Source organism: Agaricus bisporus (genome assembly GCF_000300575.1).
Source record: "Agaricus bisporus var. bisporus H97 unplaced genomic scaffold AGABI2scaffold_14, whole genome shotgun sequence".
Lineage (NCBI taxonomy): Eukaryota > Fungi > Basidiomycota > Agaricomycetes > Agaricales > Agaricaceae > Agaricus > Agaricus bisporus.
Genome location: NW_006267349.1, coordinates 125,042 through 144,304, shown reverse-complemented (window position 1 = coordinate 144,304; position 19,263 = coordinate 125,042). Strand labels below are relative to the sequence as shown.

General features: G+C 47.2%; 8 protein-coding genes across 8 annotated transcripts; 3 read left to right on the top strand and 5 right to left on the bottom strand.

Moving 5' to 3' along the window:
- Positions 1-39: 39 nt before the first annotated feature.
- On the top strand, positions 40-1,675 carry AGABI2DRAFT_228803 (hypothetical protein). Its single transcript, XM_006456662.1, has 4 exons — positions 40-530; positions 595-692; positions 749-1,067; positions 1,116-1,675. Exons 1-4 carry the CDS (start codon positions 55-57, stop codon positions 1,552-1,554), a joined length of 1,332 nt encoding a protein of 443 aa, XP_006456725.1. The 5' UTR covers positions 40-54; the 3' UTR covers positions 1,555-1,675.
- An 841-nt stretch (positions 1,676-2,516) lies between these two features.
- On the top strand, positions 2,517-3,596 carry AGABI2DRAFT_146468 (hypothetical protein; the record flags this gene model as incomplete). Its single annotated transcript, XM_006456661.1, has 1 exon — positions 2,517-3,596. One exon carries the CDS (start codon positions 2,517-2,519, stop codon positions 3,594-3,596), a length of 1,080 nt encoding a protein of 359 aa, XP_006456724.1.
- Positions 3,597-3,963: 367 nt separating this feature from the next.
- AGABI2DRAFT_146467 (hypothetical protein) lies at positions 3,964-6,128 on the bottom strand (the record flags this gene model as incomplete). The annotated part of the gene is made up of 4 exons (XM_006456660.1): positions 3,964-4,320; positions 4,382-5,173; positions 5,223-5,795; positions 5,844-6,128. 4 exons carry the CDS (start codon positions 6,126-6,128, stop codon positions 3,964-3,966), a joined length of 2,007 nt encoding a protein of 668 aa, XP_006456723.1.
- A 466-nt stretch (positions 6,129-6,594) lies between these two features.
- Positions 6,595-9,125, top strand: AGABI2DRAFT_211794 (hypothetical protein; the record flags this gene model as incomplete). Its single annotated transcript, XM_006456659.1, has 11 exons — positions 6,595-6,745; positions 6,798-6,883; positions 6,940-7,081; positions 7,132-7,220; positions 7,303-7,406; positions 7,467-7,551; positions 7,616-7,733; positions 7,793-7,971; positions 8,019-8,266; positions 8,321-8,439; positions 8,515-9,125. The coding sequence occupies 11 exons, from the start codon at positions 6,595-6,597 to the stop codon at positions 8,850-8,852; spliced, it is 1,659 nt and encodes a 552-aa protein (XP_006456722.1). The 3' UTR covers positions 8,853-9,125.
- A 2,209-nt stretch (positions 9,126-11,334) lies between these two features.
- Positions 11,335-12,402, bottom strand: AGABI2DRAFT_122613 (hypothetical protein; the record flags this gene model as incomplete). The annotated part of the gene is made up of 1 exon (XM_006456658.1): positions 11,335-12,402. One exon carries the CDS (start codon positions 12,400-12,402, stop codon positions 11,335-11,337), a length of 1,068 nt encoding a protein of 355 aa, XP_006456721.1.
- Positions 12,403-12,530: 128 nt separating this feature from the next.
- Positions 12,531-15,696, bottom strand: AGABI2DRAFT_195729 (hypothetical protein). The gene is made up of 14 exons (XM_006456657.1): positions 15,605-15,696; positions 15,421-15,549; positions 14,920-15,178; positions 14,693-14,858; positions 14,547-14,636; positions 14,358-14,496; positions 14,233-14,305; positions 14,057-14,177; positions 13,866-14,004; positions 13,556-13,818; positions 13,376-13,499; positions 13,254-13,323; positions 13,137-13,189; positions 12,531-13,080 (listed from the first exon to the last, which is right to left on the bottom strand). Exons 1-14 carry the CDS (start codon positions 15,625-15,627, stop codon positions 12,882-12,884), a joined length of 1,848 nt encoding a protein of 615 aa, XP_006456720.1. The 5' UTR covers positions 15,628-15,696; the 3' UTR covers positions 12,531-12,881.
- Positions 15,697-16,040: 344 nt separating this feature from the next.
- AGABI2DRAFT_78419 (hypothetical protein) lies at positions 16,041-17,608 on the bottom strand (the record flags this gene model as incomplete). Its single annotated transcript, XM_006456656.1, has 4 exons — positions 16,041-16,614; positions 16,678-16,838; positions 16,892-17,242; positions 17,297-17,608. 4 exons carry the CDS (start codon positions 17,606-17,608, stop codon positions 16,041-16,043), a joined length of 1,398 nt encoding a protein of 465 aa, XP_006456719.1.
- Positions 17,609-17,900: 292 nt separating this feature from the next.
- On the bottom strand, positions 17,901-19,224 carry AGABI2DRAFT_195726 (hypothetical protein). Its single transcript, XM_006456655.1, has 4 exons — positions 19,214-19,224; positions 19,009-19,164; positions 18,695-18,954; positions 17,901-18,640 (listed from the first exon to the last, which is right to left on the bottom strand). Exons 1-4 carry the CDS (start codon positions 19,216-19,218, stop codon positions 18,165-18,167), a joined length of 897 nt encoding a protein of 298 aa, XP_006456718.1. The 5' UTR covers positions 19,219-19,224; the 3' UTR covers positions 17,901-18,164.
- Between the last annotated feature and the right edge of the window lie 39 nt (positions 19,225-19,263).

The following is a 19,263-nucleotide window of genomic DNA, read 5'->3' as shown; positions in this document are numbered from 1 at the left end:
CAAAGTCTCTTTTCTTTTCTTGCTTCCTCCAAAGTCATCCGGAATCGCTTTGAAATGGGTTCATCAGCTTCACCCACCCCCGGCTTTCAATCTACAAAGCATGATCGGAAGAAGAAGCCTGAAAAGATCATTGACTCTGACTCAAATTCCTCCGACAGTGAATCGGGCTCGGAGAACGGAAATGGGGTAGTAAATTCGACCGCTCAAGACGTCGATGTAGCTGTCTTATCTCATGCCGCACGGCGCAAACAATTGAAGGAGGCAAAACGAAAGCAACGGGAAGAGGAAAATAATGATGTAGATTCCGCGGGGCCAAAGAAAAGGAGAAAATTAAATGGAGGAAGGGGAACCGATGCAGTTGACAGGGATGTCAAGCGGAAAAACTCTGTCTGGGTTGGAAATATGACGTTCAAGACGACGGAAGAGGAACTCAAGACGTTCTTCAAGGATCGTGGACTAGGTGAAGTCATAAGAATCCATATGCCTTCAAAGGCCGGAGGAAAACCAGGATTTAAGAGCGAGAACCGTGGGTAAGCAGGCCTTCTTTCTCTACCGCTTTCTATTGATGAAATTTCCATGAAATTATGAGATCAGGTTTGCATATGTCGATTTCGATTCTACAGAGGACAAACAAGCTGCCATTGCCCTATCTGAACAACCTCTGCTCGGGCGGAAGCTTCTTATCAAGGATGGTACGCAGATACAAAACAGCTGCTTTCACATTATCAAATTCCGATTGACTTTTAAGGGGATGATTTTACTGGGCGCCCAAATCAATCTACCGAAAATGCTGCAATAACTATCAACGGCGTCAAGAAATCTCTTTCAAAAACGTCTCAAAAAATTCTCAAGAATCAGAAGCAACCTCCGGCGCCAACCCTTTTCTTCGGTAATCTCGGTTTTGATACTATTGAAGATTCAATTCGCGTGCTCCTGGAAGCCCATCGGGAAAAAGACAGACGGAAGGAGCAGGGCGAGTCAACTGAAGAGAAAGAAGAGAAAGAAGAGAAATCGTGGATACGGAAGGTTCGATTGGGTACGTTCGAGGATTCTGGCAAGTGCAAAGGGTGGGTCGTTCGCCCTAAAACATCTGTCAACCCTAACCGAAAGCACAGATTTGCATTTGTTGATTTTTTGAATACGGAGCATGCGACCAGTGCCCTCGTCAATCCCAAGAATCACCATCTCAATGGGAGAGACCTTGTCGTCGAGTATGCTAGTGCCGAAGCCGTTCGGCGGGGCGCACCTAAGACCCCGAAGATAAAATCGCCTGTCGAAGGGACACTCGAAGCAGGCCAATATGAGAGGAAACCAAGGATTACAAAGCCCCCGTTGAACAAAGCAAAATTTTCCGATGCGGAAGCAGTTAACACAAAGCAAGCAGACCACCCGATCGGGTTAGATATGCCAGAAAAAAGTCGCTCGTGGAACAGGGGGAATAGGGATCAGCACAGGCCGCTGAGAGGTCGACCCAAACCAGGAGCTGCCCTTGCCCAAGCTAAACGTGAAAGTGCAGCCATTGTACCCAGTCAAGGACAAAAAATCACATTTTGATCAGTACATGTCCTGCTTTGTTCGTTGACCATACCCCATCAAATCAACATAACCTTACGTAATATGGGCATGATTTGCCCTTTGGAATTACCTTGTTTTGCTTATGTTTTGCCATTGACTGTGCACCTTTCGCTGACGTCCTGGACGAGATGTGATCTCAGGCTGGTGTCTTCCGCACCCAGAGCTTACTCACTTGCCGGCGTGCGCCTTGCATGCCCTGCGTTGGTAGACGCAAGATACTGAGCAATCACCGTAATCGACTTGATCTACGCGGGGTATTCCGACAATCATGTTCTATTTTAGCACACGCATTGGGACCTTCTTGTTCTCCCGTACAACGCAGGGACGAAAACAAAGCTATCTACATGAGGTACCAGTGAGGTATTCGTGATAAATCATGGTGCCTCGTGGTATCCTCACAGCAATCTCGCTTATTAGCCCAGGACATTTGTTCTTTCTCGAATGGACGCTATCACCTCGCACTTTCCCGGTTGGGCGTCTAGTTACCTTTTAGTCTTGGGACTTTTCTGCTTGCCGCCACAATTGCCTTTCACTCCCTTTCTTGAAACACCGCCTTTGAAATGCTGGATCGCCTTTCGACACTCGAAAACGTGGATGTTCACCACCTCAACATAATTCTTTGGTTCTATTCCCTGATGGATCCATCGAGAAGTAGAATGTATCGATTATACGTCTCGGAGCTTAGAATCCTCAAAGCCACATGGAGGAAGTCGCGACATGAATATGCAGTTGCCATTGTAAAGGACACAGAAGATATTGGTCCCGATTCGCAGACTCTCTATCTTATGCTCGAACGCAGTCGTGTTCCCCACGACAGATCAAGTGAACAGACAGGCCAGCATGGAATTCCGTGTTAACGAAGTTGCAGAGTTGTTGACTACGAAGCAGATATTCCTATCAAGCAACGACGATCTTGGTTACAGCAATGCACTCAAAAGCGAATGACTTCAAAGCAAACGAATGATGCGGCTTGGAGCCGAGCGAAAACACCCGCTTCTCTTTTCACCCCTTCGGTTCATGACTCAAGAGGACCCACGAAGGATCCTGTACGCGTTCTCACGAACCCATGGGTACACAAAGAAGACGAAGTTGTGGCGGTCTTACAGCTTCCACCCCCCTCATCTCCATGTGACTCTGCTGACAATCAAACATTCGATCAGAAATTTCCGTTCGACGACTCAATTGAATCTCTAACGACACTCGATCCAAATCACGTTCCAGCGACGTCTCATCGCGAATCCAATCTCCAACAGCGACCTCTCTATCTTTTCGAACTCATCATCCTCGCTTGTACTCTCAAGCAGGCAAAACCGGAATACCAGATCCTCACGAGCAATTGCTTTTGGTATTGTGCAATGATTTTTCACCTCGTACGACTGAGGCATGGACTTAGCGTTCACACGTCGAGGGAAAGCGTTCCTGTCGAACTTCAAAAGTCGCGATATACGTTACCTTCAATTTCGCGTTTCATCAATGCCTTGCCCATGAACGCCAATCACAAAAAGACGGGGAGCGAATCCTGGGGATGGGAGACGGGACGAATGAAGAGCAAGAGCGCCACGATGGAGGGGGATTTGGGACCAGAATACTCTCCTACACTCTCTCCTTCCCACTTATCAGCATCTGCAGATGGTTCATCTTGGTATGCGCCGAAATTAGGGACTTGGTATGGTATTCGAGTTTTAAGGACCCCGACAAACCGAGTTCTTCGGAAATGGCTGGCCAAAATGGAAGAAGCGATCGACTGGTTCCACAGCGATGATTTATTGACGCACTACGGCCATAATCTGGGCGCTCCAACGTGTGCAGTGGGCGATGATGAATGGGACGGGTTCTATGAGGATTCGAGCACGTTTATGCAATCGGATGAAGATCTACTTTCACTGGCAGGCTCAGAAGTGGCGGAAAACTGGAGCCGGAATACGTCGCTGTCATCACTGGGAATCGGGAGGTTTGATACGACATTACTCGAAGCGAATGAGATTGTAGGAGATGATTTTCTCGATGATATTTGGGCTTGATCGTTTACTTTTCTTCATCTTCCTTGATTCAGCTTGGACGTTATCCAATCCGCGACGACCAGAAAATTATTTTATCATATTCTTACTAGTTTACCCTCGGATTTACAATTGCATTATATTATGTACCATCTAAATTCCCGCTCCAATTGTTATACACACTGCATAGACTCATAACCTGCATACGATTTCAATATTTGAGCAGCGTGTTTTAATCGTATCGGAAATCCACTTCAGTTGACGTCCTGCGTTCACGGTTAGATTTTGTATCTAATCTACGGGAAGGATATACAAAGAACGAATTGTGAACAAGTAAGGCAGTGTGCAATTGAAAGAACGGAAATATGCGAATCAAGTGCCCCAACTCAATTCATCCTTCTTGGGCGTCATCATCATCGTCATCCGGTTGAAGTGCGCCCACCTCGTACTCAGCACATACATCCCATCGAGATCCCTCCGCAGAAGCAGAAACATACTTCACAAACCTCATCACCTTCTCATCTCTCAACACCAAAAGCAGCCGATTAAATCCAGGATGCACTGTCAACAGTGTACTATCATCGTCATTTCCATATGTATCTGCTTCTTCTTCTACCTCCATTTGATCTGCATCTTCGGTATTTGACTTCGAGGAGCGTTGCCGAATGTTTTCATTTCGAAGTTGGCTGCTATTCCCAGATTTATATACGGTGGGGTCGTCATCCTCGTTGTGAGGAGCCATATAACACTAGAGACATGGCGTGAATATCAATCGAGCAAGTTCAAGGTGGCCACACATGTTGACGCACCTCCCAACCACCCCAATCAGAGCTTTGCCAATCGTTCGTTTGGACATCCTTACTGTTTCCTCGCGAGCCTTTGATGTCACACAACTCGGGTGTCAACCCAAGAACAACATCTAGCCTTGCTTCGTTCGCTTCACTCGTCGCCAAAGTGTAGTCTAAGCCAGGTCTAAATCGTCTAGCTTCGCATATCCACCCCATAGGCACCAGCCCAGCAACAATAGCCAGCCATGCACGAAAAGCATCGGAAGGGAAGAGTTCATCTTGAAGTGATCGCATGATTTCAACAGGGGATGCATGTGCTGAGCGTGGTGTGACAGCTTCAAGTTTATGTAGCGATTTTGGGGAAAGAGTGCAGTAGCGCCACTTGTGCGGTGGGCCGCGGATTATCCAGTTTGGGTTTGGAGAGAAACTGGGACTTCTTGTCCGATCGTTGCTATGGGGGCGTGTATTGAAATATGAAGCGCGATCAACACCCGTTGGAGGCTGCCAGGCGACTCCTGCTGTGTGGTTTGGGATGGTAAGTGGCCGATCAGGACCTAGACCGTCCTTCACATCCAATTCGCGCAAACGAGGTTGAAGAGCCTGTGATAGCGGGTTATTTAGAAATTGGTGCAATTCAAGAGAAGATTCTTCGACGAAGCGAGCTGAGAGTGCCTGCATGGTCCTAGGCTGGAGGTACACCGGGTTGAGGAACTCCGAGAGAAATGCGATATGATCATCGGATAAGGTTGTAGCAAAGGCGAGAGCTTCTTCGTCGGTGGGCGTATAGGGTGTGAACTCGATACTTGTTGTTTGCTACCACGGTATAAGATATAAAAATTTTCGAATCAGAGTGGATACATACAAGCTGCTCTCTGGAGCTTTTGTAGGTAGAATTCTGCTCGGGCACATATCCTTCTTCACCCGGTTGTGCGGCATGGAACCATCCACTGATACTAAGCCGGTTACGATTGTCGCCTTCACCTCCAACGATGACTTCTTCTACAGAATGGAAGCTTTTACCTGGCTGAACCTCGAAGAAAACAAATTGATTCCAACTCGGCGGGATGATTTTTGAAGGTGTCACGTCGGGAACGGGTGTGCCATCCTCACCCTTGATCACAGGATAGAGCTCCAGGGCGCCGCCCCATTCCTTCTGCCATGTATGACGGGGGGTAATGGGCATGTACAGTATATAAGAGACACGTCGAGAACTAATAACATCGTCGTGATTGAGAAGGTGACAGCCCTTTCTGTACGAGTTGACAGACATGTCCTGTTTGATGCCAGAAAGAGGACCGCATCCGGTGACAGCTCGAAGAAAATTGCGGAACTGGGCTGAGTAGAGCGCATCGCGGAGAGTCAAGAGATTTGCAAGCTGGTCTCGCTCCTCGGGCTTGATATAATTGAGGGAGGCGAGGTCACCGGTTTGGTGAACCTGGCGCAAAATAAAAAATGAGGGGCCGGAGTAGAAATAGAGACCCACCTTGTAGATATCCGTTTGCTTTTCGGTAAAGTTGATGCTCAAACATTCGTCCTTGACCTTGGAAAGAAGATCATCCTGGAAGAGTTTGTCTATGACGGAGTGCTTGAAAGGGGAATTGTTGTGGTACGAGTTGTTGTGGGCAGCAATGGTGTTGTGATCAAAGAGGTTAGCAGCGAAGCTGGAGCTGGAGGAGGGCATGTCGTCCACGACCGCCTTGAGGCGCTTGATATGTTTTGCAGGATCGATGTTGTCTGGAGAAAAGTCTCGGGCGTGAGTGCCAGGCATTGGTAGAAGAGGTCAAGCGCCGGCACCTTGATATGTTTTTTCTACAAAATAAATTGTATACTGTTTTCGTTGATGGATTTGATGAGGGGGCCAGGCTCGTCTAGTTCCTCTCGAGGCTCCTTTCCTTAAGTATCGCCGTGTATTCCATTCTTCCACGCGACCCATGTCCCGCAGTATCTTTTAATCCATCTCGTCTTTCCCGCGTCTGCCGCCATCCCCATAAGTTGGAGGTCAGTCTCAAAAGAATATTGATTTTTGTCTTCATTCGAAGCTGAGAAGACCGGTCTATCGATCGTATATAGACATATCGGTATCAAAATAACCTGCAATGCAATCCACTTTCACTCCAAAATCTGGCAGTAGCTATCTAACGCCAGGGTTGCTTTTGCTCCTCAACTGATAACATGCCACATGGATCAAGATGCCATCAATCCCACGCCATTGCTTTTGAACATCCTCGACCGCTATGTCGGGATTCGGCTCTGTGGCTAAAAGGCTCCTTCATGATGCCCGAAGCTATCGACTCGCGAAGAACGACCAGCGCTGGCCAGAGTGGCAAGTCGTCGTTGGTGTAGAAACCCACGCCCAAATCAAGTCCAGACGCAAGCTCTTTTCCCGTGCGTCCACGAACAAATATACTCGAACACCGTGACTGGATGCTACTAGCAGACTCTTTGACTTCTGAGTACTCGGCGCGTATTCTCCCAAATACAAACGTGTCTGTCTTTGACGCTGCATTTCCTGGAACTCTACCTGTAAGCTAACCAGGCGTTCAATTTATCCTCACATCATTCAGACCGTTGCTACTTAGAAATTGAATCCCGTTTGCGTGGACCTTGCACTACGTACTGCATTGGCGCTTCAATGTCGCGTCCAGCCGCAGTCCACTTTCGATCGTAAACACTACTTCTACTCCGATCTTCCTTCGGGTTATCAGATAACCCAGCAATACGGTCAGGCCTCTTTTTATCTAACCGCAATTATTCCTTTATATCGGTACTAGCACCCCTCGCGAAGGACGGTGTTCTCTACATCCGTCAACCAGTTGGTGATTGGGTGCCCATCCGAATAAAGCAAATTCAGCTTGAACAGGTGAGGCTCTTGGCAAATTCTTCCGTCTTCGAAAAACAATTAATCATCTGTCGTCTCTAACTGAATTTCCTACTAAATCCAGGATACCGCAAAATCTACATATGCTCCTAAGACTCATGCATCGCATATCGATTTGAATAGAGCCGGGACTGCTCTAATGGAAATTGTCACCGAAGCTGATCTTCGGTAAAGATTCCGTTCAGCATGCCTTCTATTTCGTCATGCTTATTATTCTTGATGTCTTAGGTCACCCGAGGAGGCTGCGTCATATGTTCGTACCCTCCAATCTCTTCTCCGTGCTATAGGATCAAGTGATGGAAACATGGAGGATGTACGTATGCTATTTTCTAGAAAACTTCAGCAGCTCCTCAATTCATTTCCTTCGTCTATTCCAGGGTTCCCTTCGTTGTGACATCAATGTTTCCCTCAACCGACTTGGCATGCCCACAGGTTCTGGTACGCGCTGTGAGATTAAAAACCTCAACAGTGTCAAATTCATTACCGCTGCCATCAGTATGTCTTTCTCTTCCTTTTTCCCCTTTTTACGTCATTGACGGGAGCTGAATTCACAGATTATGAGATCCGTCGGCAAGCCGCTTTGTTGACTTCGTCCCCAGAGGCCCAAGTCGAACAAGAAACCCGTGGTTTTGACGAAACAACATTTGAAACATTTCGTCTTCGTTCAAAAGAAGATGCACCGGATTACCGGTACATGCCTGACCCAAACCTTGGCATCCTAAGATTAAGCGATGTATGTATAAGCTTCAAGTCTTCTATCTTATCTCATCTGTACTCCAGGAGCGCGTGGAACACATTCGTGCAACACTGCCTGAGTTACCGTGGACGGCACGCGAGCGTCTCAAGGACGCGTATGCACTTTCTGACCGTGATGTTGATGTTCTTTTGAACATCGATAATGGTCGTGATGTCAGGTATGACGGCGAAGATCCGGGCGAAAGTAGTGCTATAAAATATTTCGATCGAATTGTCAAAAATGCGGGTGACGGTAATGGAAAGCGCAGAGATCCAAAGTTGGTGGCCAACTGGTAAGCTTCATTGCGTTCGAAAATAAGATAAGAATTGAACATACGTGGCGACAGGGTGACGCATGAGCTCCTTGGACAACTTGCATCACAGAACAAAACTTTCCGAGAAAATACCGTATCTTCTGCCCAACTTGGTGAACTTATTGATATGGTTCAAAGCAAAGTCATCACGGGTAAGTTTACATTCACGATATTCTGACGGAATATATAAACGCAATCTGTTACTAATCTACAGCTTGTGCTAACAGGTACGGCAGGAAAGCAACTTATCCGTTACATGCTCTCAAAGCCTGCGTCGGACTCTGTGTTCCAAATCGCAAAAGAACAAGATCTCTTGGCTCTGATACCCTCAACCGCACCTGCTTCCACCTCGTCTGAAAGCGATAAAGATCCTTTGATAACCCTGTGCGAGGACGCTATATTGGCTTTGCCTTCTGAAGTTAAAGCTGCCAGAAGCGGTAACAAAGGCGTCTTAAACAAGATCATTGGAGTCGTTATAAAACAAAGCCGTGGCAGGTTGGACGCGAGAAGAGTCAGAGAAGTTGTCGAACGGATGGTTTCCGATGAGTCTGGACCACCTTCCTAAAGCTTAGTTCCAATTTCAGCCCTGCGCCCTTACTGGAATACTCGAATCTAGAACACGACGGTAATTTGGAAAAAGAGTTCTAGTGCCGTAAAGACCCAGACCTGATGGACTTGGCAGCTACGGTCATCATGTGGTGTCGACATTCTTTAGCCGACATTCTACTCGCCAGAGGAGGGGTCTAGACACGTACGGACCGGACGGTTATTAAATTCGACTAGACTCCACAACCAACTAGTCTTTCCTATGCAAGAAATCTAGTTGACGTCTGCTCTTCCCTCTCGAAGTCTTGTGCTTGTGCTTGTCATCGGCTTTCCATTTCTGCATGTCACATTGTTTGAAACTGCACTTAACCTTTATGATGTCGGTTCATTATGGCCAGGCTGAGTGCACTGCGACCCTCCAGCCGTTATCGGGATCGGGGACTTAGTTTTCGGCTTGACTTATGTTTAATTCCTCTCTCCTCGGGTAGATGAGCGCCAGAAAGTCCCAAAAGGCTACCAAGGGAGTTTGTGCGGTTTGTGTTCCAGGCGCAAGCAAAGTTTCTTTTTCATCCTTCCGTTGAAGCGTTTCATGTTGAGATATTTTTCTTCTACAACCCCACTTCTACTTGTCTCTGTTTAACCGGCAGTTTTCGCTGTGAATTGGACAAATCCGTTACGTGCTTCATCTTGACTGGCCGTTGATCAAGATAATCCTTTCATAATAACGTTATCAGCGGATCATCCTCCGGTGTGTTTGTGGATGGTTAGCCACCAATTATTTCCCTTCCGGTATGGTCTATCCAACAACCCGAGTCGTGCAGCATTACAGGACCCAATCTGGACCCGATTCATCCATAGTGGGACAGGTAGTGCCGGTCCGTCCTTGTAACCCACTTTTCCCCTGGTAGCTGCACTACAGAGGGAAATATTTGACGGTATCCTAGAACCTGGAAGTATCCACAGAAACCCGATGTTATTATAAGAAAGATAAATGCAGAACAAGGTGAAATAACAATGTGGTCTGCGCAATCCAGTGCTTGTGTTTCGATGGTGACGTTGGATGAAATAGAACATATTATCCATCCCATGTATATGCTTTAATGAGTAGAAGCACAGGGATATTTGCGTTGGATAGATGTGAACGTTCACGGCGAAGTTACCTGTATCAAAGTGTGAACAAGTTGGTAGAGCGACGGCCTCCTCATTTGATGAGTGCCGAGTTGCGGCCCAGAATCAATGCTTAGTGGGGATTATTAGGAGCACTGTCATATCTGACCGTCAGTGAACCTTGCTTCAGAAAAGTTTATCCCATCTATACCAATGAACGGTTAGTTATTCATGGGACCACTGATGTAGTGCATGCTACAAAGTTCATTGTATCTTATCATCATTGACGTTTCAGCCCGGGAAACCTACAGCGGAAACGATACTCCGGGATGAAACAGTTCAGGAAGAGTTCGTTTCTCAAGTTGTTTCCCAGCAAATTAAGCGAAGAGAAAACGCGCCCCACCGCTTTGATATAAATACGAGTGCAAGATTCGGGTGTTTCGATAGTAGTAAAATTATGGATGGTGGAGTATCCACGGTCCGACCCGACCCCTTTTGAATATTCAACGATTCGGCCTGCAACACAGGCAGAAATAAATTGTCCAAAGCGGGGGTCACCGTTCGCTGTGATCAATCAACTTGGAAATGATGATATGATGAATTGTTGTACTGGTATGTTTTTAAATGCTCCTAGCTTATGTTGTCCTAGGGCAACTCTGGCCTCGCGAGCTAAATGCTGCTTGTTTGGGCCCCTTTCTCCATTTCGGCGAAGGGTGGAGGTTTGATCTAATTCAGATATTTTTAACTGAATCGTGTAAAAAACTCTCTACAAATAATGTTTGGTGTCCTTCCGAATCATAAATTTAGTTTTAGGCCAGATTCAACTGGTTCGGTTCTCAGTAATGCGGCCACGGGCGACGAACATGATGAGGAGACTACCGGTATAACAAATCGTCTTGATCTATCAAGCTTCCATTGCAGAGGAGGATTGATAGATGATGATGTGAGTCCCGAGTCCTGAGAGCTACACCCTTTGATTTAAAACCAAATTTACAAACCGAATATCTGGTAAGCCGCCCGGGCGTGGCAATGCTTGACGATGCCCGATTGCTTGACTGTGCAATCCCTGAAGGCCTGAGCGTTCGTCTCTATCCATGCCGCTTTATATTGCATATACGAATCTATAAATGTACTTGAGAAAGATTTTCACTAACGGAATATCAAGGGCAATGTTTATTCATTGAAGAAGAGATGGCGACCCAACTAGTTAGAGTATCCAAGACGTTCCACGAGAAATCGCCCCGTAACAGGATAATTAATCAAAAAAGCGGAGAATCTATTAATGGCTATCTTATGAGTTTCATGAACATCATGATCAAGGAAAAGCAGTACACAGTGAGCACTCACTAAGAACCGGCGATTCTACCTATTCATACAGTGTTATATCCGAGTGGCTATGAGGCTGATGAAGCCAAGCCAGCCCACGCAGTTATCATTCCGACTACCACAGCGCTCGCCACTACTGTAATTCTCGATGAAGATCCTGATCGGCTATTGGAGGATTCGTTGATAATGAAATTGTTGGTAGTATAGGTTGTACCTTCAGTGGGAGATCTATTCGATCTAGCGAGTTCTTCTCTGCGTTTCTCTACCGCATGGAGGTCACTCCCTATGACGATTGATACGTTCTCCTCATCACTCTCGTTTTCAACCACGCGGGCATGAAGTTTTGCAGTCAACGCAGAAGCGAGGACTGTTTCAAGCTCATGTTTCTTGTGAGTGTAGACAGTTGCGGGAGATGTTCGAGAAAGTGAGGATAAAAGCAGCTCTCGAGTTTCCAACGTTACCGAGCGTTGGACGGGCTCAGGGGAAGAGGTTGTAGAAGAAGAGGCTGGCGGAGGCAAAGAGAAAGAACCACACGGTGATGGCGAAGTATCATCTTCCAATGACGCGAAGGACGTCTGCACGCCTAGTGAATTCTTCGAAGGACTTGTCCCTTTTTTCAAGCCCTCACCATCCCTCTCGTCATCCGAGAACCCTTCAATGCTGGACTCCCAAGAGGGCTCCGCGAGAGTTCCCGGCATTAATATCTTTGGTCCAGATTTATATCTAACTTGATGTGGTGTGCAGACACTATCTTTTGATCTTTTGTTATCATCTGGGACGGTTTCTTGCGAAAAGAAACCTGGCTGTGTAAGATCATTGAGCATGTCCTCGGCGGAAGGAGAGATAGATGCGAGCGTCTCGCTCTGTTGGAGCACTACTCCCGACCTACGGCGGTCTTTGACCGGCGACGCGTCAAGATGCATTGAACTAAAGGCGCCGCTAATGTTGTCCTGCAATTGGGCCTCTGTGCGGGTGTCTTTGGAAGGGGGATCCGTGGAAGGACACCCGGTCCTTGGGTGACCTAGCCGTAGTTGTCCACATTTGGAGCATGTCGGCACTTTGCGCCCTGGTGACGCGCCCGGAATGGCGGATTTGCCTGCTGGCGACGAATTTGCGGAGCGGAGAGTAGGTGGCATGTGGTGGCAGATGTATTTGTTCAAGGTCACTGATCTTCAACATTGATCAAATGTACACACAATAACACTAAACAGGTCCATGTCCAAACGGCAATTTTCTTATTTAGGGTAGCCTCAGTCGATGATCTGGCGGCGCTCGCACGAGGAAGAATACTATTGATGAAAGATAAAATACACTTTAACGACCCGGTATACGCCACGACAGGATACAAGTAGCATCGATTTAAACAAACTGCATATGACGGCGAAAAAAAAATAGTTCCCGTACCAGAACGTTCCCGTTGAATGAGCTAGGACTCGAGAGACCAGAAAGCAGCACCCTTTGTCCTTGTTTTCCTGTCGAAAGAAAGGATCAACCGAAATAACCCAAAAACCAAGGCAAAAAGAAGTGTAGTTTTTTTGCTATTAGATTCAGAATCCATGATTCTTGATGTTTTGATATTATTGGATACTTTGGAGAAGAATCGAAAGGTCCAAACTTATTGTGCCGCTACAACGCCGGTTACAACACCGACATTCTCGCCAAAAGGTAGTTGTGGAGTCTTAAGATCTGTATGCTCCTTCATTGCTGGTGGCGGTGGTGGAGGGACCTCAGAGACAGGTACTCGATTTGCAGGTGCCGCATGTCCATTTTCTGCCTGTTTGAGGGAAAGGTCTGTTGTCACCGACTGTGAGGATCTGAAAAGGGGTGTGTTTAAGGGCTACAAAGTTTGACACATATTCACTAGACGAACCGCTGTCTTTTGTTCGGCATATCTGGTGAGGTGTTGTGTGTCTTGCCAGGTCCCTTTGTTGAATTGAAAGGCAGGAACTCATTAGAAAGTTTCATTCGCAACTCCCATAACACTCACCTTCGTCCGCTTCTGGGTGACTTTGGGTGGTCGCTCTCCAGGATCGAAAACATAGTCAGGAAGACTAGAGCTGATATCGTTTAGTACAATGAAATAGTAGTAGTAAGTACAAAAGACCAAACCTCCTGATGTGACGAACAATCAGCCCCATGGTTGATTCATCGTACTTTTCCCACAGCTTGACCTGCTTGGTAAATTCTATGGTAGGATAGGATATATCTAATCGTCGAGGTCCAGAGGAGCCAGCTGAACAATTAAATGTCAGCACATTCTCGTTGAACGGGAGGTATGAAAGAGGGTACGTTGTTTGGGTTCGATCATGAGCCCGATGTAAAACGTAGTTGAGTATACGGGCCCAGCACCCTCTTTTCCTTCCACGTCTTCTTTCTTACGTGCGGCGATAGCGGGGGAGGTTTCCCCCTGAGCAATCGCACGAACTTCCTCTTCATTGAGACAATATGCGACTTGATCAAAGCCCTTGATGAAAGGATGCGCCAATGTTAAAGATTCCACATATTCCAATTTCATGATTAATTGGCGTATTCGAGATTCAACAGTACCCGCCCTGATACCAGTTGAGCACACCAGAGGATGATCCAAAATTGGACACACCATTTGATCTGAAGATCTGAATTGCCCGTTGAAGCGATCACCTGCAAGTAATAGCGATACTTGTGAAAGAAATCATGTTTCGCAAAGAGATCTGACCAGGATGCACTTCCAACAATGACCTTGTCGACAATGTCGGCACCTTGGACGAGCGATTTTAGGTGGCATATCAAAGCTTGAACAAAAAACCATACCCTTTTTGAACTCTTCTGTCATAATCATTTGTGTTGATTCCGTAACATTGTGGGTTGCACACATGGCGGGGTAAGCAGGGGTAATTATAGGCATTCGATGAGAGCGGTCAGACGGATATAGCTAAAAATGATGAGTCAATCTTTGGTATCAAACAAAAAGCAGGGACATTGTCCACCTTGGGGTTCCAGACTCTGACTTGGAGCGGGCCGTCCTCGATCTGTTTGAGTAGTACTGGCTGCGGCCAGCACCTGATGACATACATGTAAGAAAGGGAATTGATACGAGAATAAAACAACCTACCATTGATACATGATTATGAAGAATCTGCTAACAATGGCACCAGCGGTAGCATTCGGGTAGAGCTGACAGATTCGAGCCACAAGCATTGCCCATGCAACGCCTCCAAGAAATCCGTTAACATTGGAATAAATGGCTCTTCCTAAAATTAGATGAGTCATGACAGCCATCGGAAGGAAAGTTATCACCGACGTCTCGCCCAAAGTTTGATGCACCGTAAAGAATCTCGAAACACTTGTACGTCTGGAACTAGTCGAAGCATTGCATCAGTCACCCGGGAGCCTAACGAAATATGGTCAGCATATCGAACCTCTCGAATCGAAAAGTAGAGATCAAACCTCCAAGACTCCTGATACATCGTTCATCCATGTTTCGTAATAGGTTATCATCATCTAGTGTAAGGTCATCTGGTATCGCTGACAATGTCATCCGCGCCATTAGTAGATCTAATGGTATTCCAGAAATTTTCGTTTTCACGACGGGTACGTATGCCTCCGGAACGCCCTATTGCCCCCGAGTTTCAGCCGTTAATAATTCAAACAATTCAATGAATTAAGTTTCGTACCGCAACTTCAGTCACACCATCCAACTCTCTCAGCAAGGGTTCGAAGTATTCGAAGAAATCGTCTCTGGTAACATGTTTGGGGACGACGCATAAGGTGTCGATGTCTGAGCCAGGTCCATGTACACCTAGTCGATATGACCCAAAAGTGAATATCTTTCCACCAGCGGAATCGGCTGCTGATTCAGATAAACCCCTTAAGAGCGCAACTTTGTGCACAAATTTCTTGACCAATTGAGCGACACGGCCCAAAACAATTTCTCTGTGATTTACATGAAGTAAGTATCCGCCAGCCGATGCATTGAAAAGGTGGTGGGGGGCGATACAGTCGAAGCTCGTAACCAAAAGCCGGTAATTTGTCGTTGCGAACATGCAGCCGACAGGATCTCGCGGTCCCGTACAGCAGTTTGGAGATTTCCGAACCGAGTAACGCACAGCGCATTGACCAGGCAAAGCGGATGGACGGGCGCCTGAAGACGGAAGGATGATGGTTGCAGAACCCACCTCAATTGTGACTCGTCTTCTGTTTCAAACATATTCTGCCGCCTGAGTTCGTCCATGAGAGTTATGGTGACCTCCTTCTCTCGCTCTGTAGAAACCGACGTCGATATTGGTGGGGTTACCCCGAGATACCTTGAGCTGCGAATGAGAAAAAAGCGCAAGCAGCCTCGAAGAATACTTGACTTACGTTGTCTCTGTTTCCGCAGCCATATTCTAATAAGAACGCAATAGGATATAGGCGAGAGGGAAAGTGTTGGTCGGATGACAAGACTGGTCGATGTCAAGGCCGGCACTTGGCTGGCACTCAGTCTCATCATCGCTGTCTCCATGTCACGTGATGCATCACGGCAATGTGTCCTCCGAAGCTGACTATCTTGGCTACAGTAGCTCATACTTTAGCATTTACTAATTTCTCTACAAACATCGATCTCCGCTAGTCACCCTATATGTATATCTATAATTGCAATCCTGTAATATTATTACACTGGGATAGGATAATTAGTACAACAACTATCAATGTAACATCAACGTCCATCATCTCGTTCTCCATCGGTCTATAAATATTCACCGTCTAGGACAAAAAATGGGTATAGAACATCAAAACGAATGTAGTTTTGAGCCGGTCAAAACTTGGAAGGAAGAGGCTTGCTGATGTTCCAAGTCTTTCCAGCTCTTCTGCGTTTCAACATCCAGCGGCGAATCAACCACGCCATTACGGCGGCGGCGATCAAACCGAGCACGCAGCCGACGACAATACCCGCAATACCTCCGCTCGAAACAGCTTTGTGTCGCGGTGGATTCTTTGGAGTTGGGGCACTGGGAGGGAATGACGGATCAGAACCAAATGGCCAGAAATCACCACCATTAGGGGGTAGGACACATGTCAAAGAGTCACCGTCTCGTATCGCCTCAAAACCTGTTTGGACAGATAACGACCCTGTCGTGTTGGTGTCGAGAATGAAAGCTGCAGGGGTAGGTACAGTATCTGTTTCGCTACAGTTGGGCCCTCGTGCGCCAATAAAGGAAGTGTTGCCGAATAGTATGTTGCCCTGAACCGTGAAATTTTGAGCGGACGTTAGAGCCATTGCATAGCTGAAAGCGCCGGTAAGAGAGTTTCCAATAACGGTGCCAGAGTGAGAGACATTGGCCCCGTAACGTTCGCCGAACCAAGAACGTGGGCCGATGGCAATTCCAATCCTAGATAGAGAAAAAACCGCTGGAGATTAGTAGGACGAGCTGCTACTCAGTTATAATACGCACTTGATGATAGCATCATTAGTGTTGACGCCCAACTTCTCCCCCGGCTCCGGAGACTCATTAGCAAACCCACCGAAAATGACGTTATTCTGCACGACAGTATCGGTATAATCTCCTTGGAAGGGATCATAGTCCACCATGTTGATACCTCCAAGTAAAGTTTGCTTCAAGGCAAATCTGAGAATCTGAAGAGGCTCACAGGTAGATTGGCACTTACATTAACAATCCATATAGTATTGTTGGTGATGCGGGATCCCGGGGCACCAAAAACAACTATACCTCCATCCGTAGCACCCTGCACCATATTATTCCGAACCACACTATTCTTGCAAGACAAGCTGATGCCATCTGCCCATTCTTGAAAAGCGTCTGAGCCACAAGGTCCAATATCATTGTTTTGTATCGTGGCATTGTTGCAAGTTAACGGGCCCTCGGCAATGTGCATGCAACTCCAGCTCCTTGGGTCGAAAGACCTCACGAACTCAATAAGCTGACCAGAATTGGGGCCTCCCATTTCAATATTGGCACCGCCTTGTGTGGGCGGGGCACTGCGCCGTGTCCCATCTATCTGTAGGGTTATTAGAGATTAAACCTGGAGGGAAATATGTAGCCGAAATCCCACCTGCACATGACGCAACTTAACTCCTGAACAATTGGCACACGTGCCGTCTACCGCAGTTGTATGCCCTTGGCCGTTCGCAACTGGTCCGTTCACAACGAGGGTGGCTCTGTCGTCTCCTGTTGGATAACCAAACGTGCTTATTTCTTGGTCTGGGAACGAGAAGAAGAGGGGCTCCTGAATGAGATATTGTGCGCCGGGACAGAGTTGAAGGGTATAGCCAGGCCCTGTACTGTTCAGAAGTGTGTTTAGGCGATCCGTAACGGTGTTGGCTGGGTCCGGTGGTTCACAATTATTGTCATCACGGTTCATCATGGCTATCCCGGTATGAGCGCGAGAGAAAAGGAAGTTGGTCAGTGCAGACGTACTCGAGAAAACATTTCTACGGCGTCTTTGCATGGCTTTGCCAGGGAGGTCCATAGTGGGTGTGGTGAAGAAAGGGTAGGTATTGACGAACAAAGACGCAGCGACCCAATAGAATGCGCTACTTTTTTTTATTTTGAGGGCCCGCACCATCCACCGTGGCGATTAATACAGGGCCAGTTCCGCAACGGTCAGGGACAGAATTATCGACTGAGTGGACAATAACAGATGGAATTGGAAGACAAGGTAACTAAGCCAAAAATATGATGCCAATCCACAATAAACAACTTAAAAGCCCAAAGAAGCAGGGGTAATCCTGTTTCGAAAGGCTGGAAGGACATACAGGCGCGAGCTGGTAGAGTGATATACCTGTCTGAATCATAAATGAATACCAGCGTAAAATATTTGGTGTTCCGGGCAGATACGCATACAGCTATCAATTTTGATAGAACTTGTCAGACGTTATAATGAGAGCTGATGACACCACAATACAGCAGGGTCAGCGGCCTCAGTCGACAGGTGGGCGCCGAGCCCGGCTATGGCGATCGCGGTCGTCAACTCCCCGGTCATCGTCGGAGTAATCCCTTCGGTTATGGCCGGATGCTTCACGTCTGTCTGGGGGAGGCATCCTGTCGCGAACAGGCGTACGACTTCTGGACCGACGGGATCGAGGGGCTGATCGACTTGGAGGCGTCGCCCTCGACCTTTCATCGGTTTCACGGTGAGTGAGAGAGCTCAGCAAGTCTTCAACCGCCTTGACACCCTGAGATTTTTGCTTTTTGAGTTTCTTTTCCTTTTTCCGCGCCTTCCTTGCAGCACGTTCCTCCGGAGTTTCATCTTTGGGTTTTCGTTTGGACTTTTTCTTCTTGGTTTTCTTTGCTGCGCATTCTTCCTTCCACTTAGCAATGAGAAAGTCGCGCATAGGGTCTTCGGGGTCAATATCAGGACCAGAAGATTCAGAAGAGTCAGAATGATCTTGGCCGTCTGTAGTATCATTGAGTATTGAGCAACAGGCAGGCAATGAGAGTGCGTAGATACCGTTAGCGATAAGTTGGGGCTTCGCATTCAAACTTTGTTCTTCGGCATCAACCCATTCTCCGTCCTCGTTCTTTACCTTTGGCTGCTTGTAATTACGGACATGGTCGACCCGCAGTGTCCGTTCCAGTACCTTTGCGCCATTGAGATTGTCGACAGCAAGGACGGTTGAGCGTTGATCCTCGTACATGACAAAGCCAAATCCCTTGGTCTTGCCGGTCTCCTTGTCGCGGGGGAGATTGACATCCATGATCTCTCCATACCTGGTGAAGGATATCAGGGGCCACTACAAGAAGTGAAGCGTGTAGGAGGCGCACTGGGAGAATATCGTGATAACATCTCCTTCTGACAGGTCGTACGATAGACCGCCGACGAAGACATAGGCCGAGTCTTTGTAGTCGTCATGCCACGACGCGGTTCCTGTAGCAGAGTCGAGTTCTACTTGATTGATTCTGTTGATTTCTCTGACTACACTGCCAAAAAGACGTCAGTCATGGCCACGAAAGAGCGAAGACGGCGCACTTCATCGAGATGGTTCGGAGGGAAAATGATTTCCCACGGGTATCAACTAG

Bases quoted from the DNA above. Each gene is read 5' to 3' on its own strand.
- AGABI2DRAFT_195729 (XM_006456657.1), bottom strand. From the start codon at position 15,627: ATGGCTGCGGAAACAGAGACAAC. The intron at 14,497-14,546 runs GTCGGTGATAAC...ATCTAATTTTAG, and splicing joins CATCAAACTTTGGGCGAGAC to GAAGAGCCATTTATTCCAAT. The intron at 14,178-14,232 runs GTGGACAATGTC...CATCATTTTTAG, and splicing joins TCAGAGTCTGGAACCCCAAG to CTATATCCGTCTGACCGCTC.
- AGABI2DRAFT_228803 (XM_006456662.1), top strand. From the start codon at position 55: ATGGGTTCATCAGCTTCACCCACCCCCGGCTTTCAATCTACAAAGCAT. The intron at 531-594 runs GTAAGCAGGCCT...TTATGAGATCAG, and splicing joins TTTAAGAGCGAGAACCGTGG to GTTTGCATATGTCGATTTCG. The intron at 1,068-1,115 runs GTGGGTCGTTCG...CCGAAAGCACAG, and splicing joins GATTCTGGCAAGTGCAAAGG to ATTTGCATTTGTTGATTTTT.
- AGABI2DRAFT_195726 (XM_006456655.1), bottom strand. The intron at 18,955-19,008 runs GTGCGCCTCCTA...ATCCTTCACCAG, and splicing joins GTTATCACGATATTCTCCCA to GTATGGAGAGATCATGGATG. The intron at 18,641-18,694 runs GTATCTACGCAC...ATGATACTACAG, and splicing joins GCCCCAACTTATCGCTAACG to ACGGCCAAGATCATTCTGAC.